This window comes from Clinocottus analis, unplaced genomic scaffold (assembly GCF_023055335.1).
Source record: "Clinocottus analis isolate CAN_PGR_092001 unplaced genomic scaffold, fCliAna1.0.p SCAF_13, whole genome shotgun sequence".
Lineage (NCBI taxonomy): Eukaryota > Metazoa > Chordata > Actinopteri > Perciformes > Cottidae > Clinocottus > Clinocottus analis.
This window is the reverse complement of record NW_027175854.1, coordinates 5,905,218-5,911,217: the sequence shown is the minus strand read 5'-3', so window position 1 is coordinate 5,911,217 and position 6,000 is coordinate 5,905,218. Positions and strand designations below refer to the sequence as shown.

At 44.4% G+C, this 6,000-nt stretch overlaps 1 protein-coding gene across 1 annotated transcript in view; it reads right to left on the bottom strand.

Annotated features, from left to right (window-relative positions):
- Positions 1–3,370: 3,370 nt before the first annotated feature.
- mmp17a (matrix metallopeptidase 17a) overlaps positions 3,371–6,000 on the bottom strand; it is a 63,366-nt gene continuing 60,736 nt past the window's right edge. Inside the window, exon 10 of the mRNA XM_068574794.1 lies at positions 3,371–5,267. Coding sequence (XP_068430895.1) covers positions 4,942–5,267 — 326 coding nt within the window. The 3' untranslated portion in view covers positions 3,371–4,941. The remainder of the gene's footprint in view (positions 5,268–6,000) is intronic.

The following is a 6,000-nucleotide window of genomic DNA, read 5'->3' as shown; positions in this document are numbered from 1 at the left end:
CTCTGTGTTGTGCATTTTATCCATGTTTAACCATATTAATGATGACTCGAGGAGAGCTTCGCATATGGAAAGTACATAAGCTTACTGACGCATACAAAGTTGCAATGTTATCGTTTGCTTTATTAATTGTATTATTTCCCTCACAAAAGCCCAGACGACAATCTTTCACTATATGAATTCCACATAATTATTCATCTTTAATGTTGCACATTTTGCAGTACACCAATACATTGCCTATCTGGAATGACATGAATGAAGGGTGCAGTGTGTGTGTGTGTGTGTGTGTGTGTGTGTGTGCCTTTCCACTTAGCTAATATCAAGCGTTGTGGCACCGTGCCCTGCTCATCTGTTCAGCCTAACGTCGAGCCTCAGACCCCGCGGTGAAGAAGTTTCGCCGCTGAATGGTGGCCAACCTTTTCTTCACGCAGATGGATAGCTGCGAGTCTTGCCATGAAGGTCGGCGCTTTTTCAAACCCATCTCCGCTCTGCAATGAACTTCCGAGACTTGATCAGCATAATGGTTTTGTCTGCATGCTGCATTGCTATGCTCAAGCGTGTCATCCACGCCAATAGGTCATGCCAGATAATTAAACTGGGAAGCAGAGGGAAATCCAATACACTCCATTACAACTGAGGGCGCATGGGACACAGGGGAGACTTTGGTATTCATAGACTGCATATCAAGCTTTTCGAAAGCTTTAAGTAGCTTCCCCTGAAAACACAAGGCGGTGAAAGCATCGGTGTTGACTGACGGCGGGGTCACATTACAGACCAGCATCACTCTGATGAATGCTTGGACAACTGACGATTCTTCCCGATTGTATAGAAGTCTATGAGAAAATGACTCCACTTCTCACTTCATGTATTTCCTCAGTAAACATTGTAGACTTGAGTTAATTGGTGCAATCGGTCGTTTCAAGACTTTTTCAATACGGCATGATGTTCATTGAGTAAATGATGGTCCCGTTTAGAGTGAAATAGACCATAAGAGGCAGGGTATGCTTTAGAACGGGGCTACCTTGTGATTGACAGGTCGCTACCCCAGCGATGTTATACACTAGCAGAAGTTCGTGAAGCCTCAAGTCCCGATAGCAAATAGTAAACTCTAAGCTCACAAAGTTACATCCTTTCAGACATTTTATCAGATTTTGAGCCGACAGCTGTTATAATCTCAAACTGTGGCAACTCTCTCCATGCTTGCACACACCTCCAAAGTGTTGACATGCAAAGCGGCACATCTTTGTTTGTTTTGAAGGATTTAATGAGTCACGTTGGACTTGCGACCTGTTGGTTTATAAATGAAAACAGTGGGCTTTAGAAAGTCATACGTCGGTGTTTTATCTCTTTGGGATCAAAGGGCTCTGATTTAATTTACAGTCATCACCTGATAAAATGTTGGTTTATTTACCGGGGGAAGGCCAGACTGAAGGCCAGACTGAAGGCCAGACTGAAGGCCAGACTGGGAAGCTGATGGAGTCTCATCTCCATCAGCTGCCCAATATCTTTCTTCTTTCAAATTCTGTTTCTTTTAATCAAAAATAGAATATCTAGTTTACACACATTCTTTCTTTTTTATTTATGCTTTGAGCATCACAACGACCATATGACCACAGCGACCGGGTTCACCCTTCCTTCCTGCCGAATCAGCCCGCTTGGGTGGGCAAGTGTTTGAATGAAGGAGGTTTCTCTTTGGGGTTTGATCAAGCGTCAGGATGTGACAAGTTAGGATGCAAACGTGTTGACATAATCAGTTTAGTTTGTCTTTAGTTTGTTTATTATTGTGTCTGTATTTACATCTAAAACCTAAGCCTCAGCTGTATCAGTGGTTTCATTCCAGGTTCCACTCAGATGTTTATTGCATAACATGATTAAGTCTCATTTTTTATATTTCTTTTTAAATATACCACAAAAAAAAAATCCTAGAATATATTTTATATGTGTGTGTGCGTGCGTGTGTCAAAATGTGATCAGTTGGGACTTTGCTCTAGGCCCTAAAACCTGGAACAGTCACAGTTCATGGCATTCGTCAGCAAAATCTTAATTTTAAGTTTGCAAACCTGCCTGGCTGGAAATATTTCCCACAGTTGTCAGAGAGCAGCGCCAATACAGACCAAGACCGGCTGTGATGTGTTAATTAAATTCAGGGAACGTGGTGCGGCTGATAAAAAAATACAATGATTATTAAAAAAGGCCCAAACTTTAAATTCAACAATTGTATATATATATTAAAAAAAATACAATTTAATATACTTTCCCCACTTCCCAGATCAAACACCCATTAATAAACACCTGCATAGTGTTTTTTAAAAAAAAATTCCAACAATAGGGTTTGCAACGCGAGGACAAACTGCTGAAAAGTGACCCCGCCGCGCAGGATTCGCCCCCAGGGTGCAGGAGCTCTCCCGGTGGCCGCTGAGCCACACCAGTTAATTAACACCACTCGAGTGTGTCAAGAGGAGGGAAGAAAAATGGCTGCTCTTAGTGGTGTCACAGCTCGGCCTGCAAGGCGTGAGAAAAGGGAGATGCGGAGGGGGGGGGGATAACAATGGATTCATTTGAAAACCGCCATGGTAATAAATTACGAGAATTTGAACAAGTATATTGAAAGGCACAACAGGAGTAGAACCTATTACGGACGAAACACAAATGTGTCTGTGCATGTAATCTCAGGATGCGGACTGGAAAATGCAATTTTGAACAGAATAACAAACAATCAAGCCGGAGGGTCATTACAGCAGAAATAATGGTAGATGCTTTTTAAACTTAATTCTACCTCTAAAAACGGATTGATGCTCAGCTGCATGCATTCGGGTCGAAGTCATCCGTTGCCTCTTGGTGAAGCTAATTGCTTTAATTCTAAATTTGTGTACCTGATATGGGGTTCATTGTGGCATGCAATGTTGCCCAGCACTTATCTTAGTTGTTTAGCCCCTACAGCTCACTTTATCTAACCAAGCAGTATCTGAACTGCTGAATTTGTTTTTTAGTTCAGGTGACATTGCTTCTCTGAAATACTTCCCAGAAAAAGTGTGTGTAAGAAATCGTCTGCCAGCCAATGGGTCCATACAGCCACTCTGAGTGAGCGTGCGGTGCGATTGACATGTTGTGTTTTGCATTCCTGATGACCGTTAAGAGAGGAAACGTGCCGAACTTTAGAGAGATGGAGGACAGCTCCCAGTTGGTGTCTGCAAGCTGCCGCGTTGCCTTCATCCGTCTTCAAGACCGGCTCCTTTCCAGTGAGGCTAAAACAAAATTAAAATAATAATTACACACTCCTCAGCGCTCCAAAATAATCCGTCTCCGTGCAAAGTCATGTGACCACAGTCAGGGCAATGCATTCATTCATATACATTTTATTTTTCTACAAAAATATTTTACATTAGAAAACACACCTTGAAATATACACAGTCCACTCGGTGTCTGAAGTAACCGTGGGACGTCTCGACTCAAATATATCTGTGTCTTTATTGAAATTGTAGGTAAATATATCAGCAAGAAGAATAAATCCGGTTGCTATCTCGTGAGGTCTTATAACACCGTCACCAGAAGGAGCTGGGATTGATAAGAGGGTGTCGTCCAGCGGTGAGGGGAAGAAAAGAAGAAAAAGGCTGTGTGAACTCGAATCTGACCGAAGCAATGTGGAATCACAATCCGTCCACATTTATACCAAAAAGTACCACAAAAACCAACACAGCCTAATAATGGCGACGCGTATGGACTTTTGGAGATCCGCGAGCAGCAATTCCTCACAGAGCGTTGGGAGTACAGGTAAGAGGAACAAGCCGGGAGAATGGCGTGAAGCGACGCCGCGAAACATCGAGACGCGAACTTTGAGAATTGCAGGAAGACGTCCTACTTTTGTCTCTCTTCCCACAGCCCTCGTCTCTTCACATCGCTGTGGATGGTACTCACCGGTCTACCTGTTCACAGCCCGGGAAACCATTCATCTACCTGTCGGCATCCCAGCATGCCCTTTATTTGGCTTCCCGTCAACATCCCGTGGGGCCATTCATCTGTTAACCGAACTATCAATCTCCACTACATTTCTGGGGTACTTTTTCAGCCGTCTGCCGGCGTTTCAGTCACCCGTCTACAGTATCTACTGTACAGTATATCTCAGCTGACATTCTGGGCCCTGGTTTGAGTACTGCAGGCAGCATTTACTGTCAGTAAATACTCTCTCTAGGGATTGGGGGGGGGGCACACGCCGCGGCCCGCGTTGCAACCTCAACTGTAACAAAAGCCTGGTTGACCATTTCCTCCCCTTTTCCCGTCTCAATGCTAAGCTAAGTTGTGGCGTAACATTACTCTTGGCGAGAAAGAGAATACATCTATTCCATTTCTGCAAATGTTGAACTATTCCTTTAAAGGTTAAAACGTGCCTTGAAGTGAATACCCCTGTCATCACCATCTCAGGTTACCATTCAACTGTTGTCGACATCCCAGGATGCCATTTGGTATTGTTGTGAACTTGTTCGACATGAAAAAAGTTATTATTGTGGCTGCTGTTGGAATACTGCTGTATTTTATGTGAACATATTTCAGAACAGCCCCACTTAAGTACTCTTCCCGGCAAACGTGATACAGTTTAGCCATTCAAGAAGAAACAGAGAGATACAACTGATGGTTCTGTGTAACTCAGTTTGTGAAGCACGGCACTAGCATTGTGGACGCCCACCAGACACATACATACATACATACATCCTAGTATGATAATATGATAACTGTATGTACCACCCATACAGCAAGGCGCTTTAAATTACCATTAACTGGCATGTGAAATAAATAACAGCAAAATAATCGCAAAAAAAAAAACAACATATCAATTGATATTTATATGAACAAAATGTTCCAGTTTGTATCCAGTACGAGTGTCCACCGGCCGGCCACCAATAAGTCTCTGTCTTGCCCAGCTCGAGAACTCGGCCCCACGCTTTGGCATCATAGCGGCTCCGAGCGGAGGGCCAGCGAGAGCGTCCAGAGAGGCGGCAGCAGCCACAGGGCGGACGGGGAGGGCCGCGCTCCTAAAGGCGAGGCGGAGTCGGAGGTGCAGGAGCACACCTCGTACCCGTTCTCCGCGTGGTCCGGCTGACGGCGCACGTTGACTCTCGTCTCCGTGTTTTTGGGTTCTGCGCCCGGAGAGTCCGACTGCATCTCGGTGCACAGCAGCCAGTCTTTAGCGATGAGGCGGGGGTATCCGGCCTCCGCCTCCATGTCGCTGCTCGGCACTCGCCAGTAGTCCTTCCCCTTGAAGAAATAGGATGAGCCTTCAGAGAGAGAGAGAGAGAGAGAGAGAGAGAGAGAGAGAGAGAGAGAGAGAGAGAGAGAGAGAGAGAGAGAGAGAGAGAGAGAGAGAGAGAGAGAGAGAGAGAGAGAGAGAGAGAGAGAGAGAGAGAGAGAGAGAGAGAGAGAGAGAGAGAGAGAGAGAGAGAGAGAGAGAGAGAGAGAGAGAGAAAGGGTTGGTTTTAATGTACGCTTACAGCACATAGGTCAGAACAAGGATGCAAATTAGGTATTAAAAGACAGAAAACAATATGCATGTTCTTTTTCTGCATCCAATAACTTACATTTGCTTCCCCTTCAGCATTATTCTCATCCGTCTCTTTAAACCTGTGATTTATTTTTATGGCTTTTGTCTTTCCCTGACACTCATTCCACTCACTGATCACCATGAGTTGTCACCACATCTTTTCCATTTTCCTCTCCTCCTCTCCTCCATCGCACTGTTGTCTCTTCATCCTCGGCTTGTGGAAGCAGCCTAAAGGCAGATACATTCTTTGATGTGGCTCCAGGTCCCTGGCACAAAGACGTGTATTCGAATTTGCTTGTGTGTATGTATGTATATATCTATATCTATATATATACACAGAGTATATATATATATACACACATATACATGCATTTGTATGCGTCTTTCCACCTAATTGGGGTTGGTTTGAGAGTGTCGCCTCTTTTGCTTTGGGCCCGTTGCCACACGCATCAAAGAGCTTGGAGTAGGAC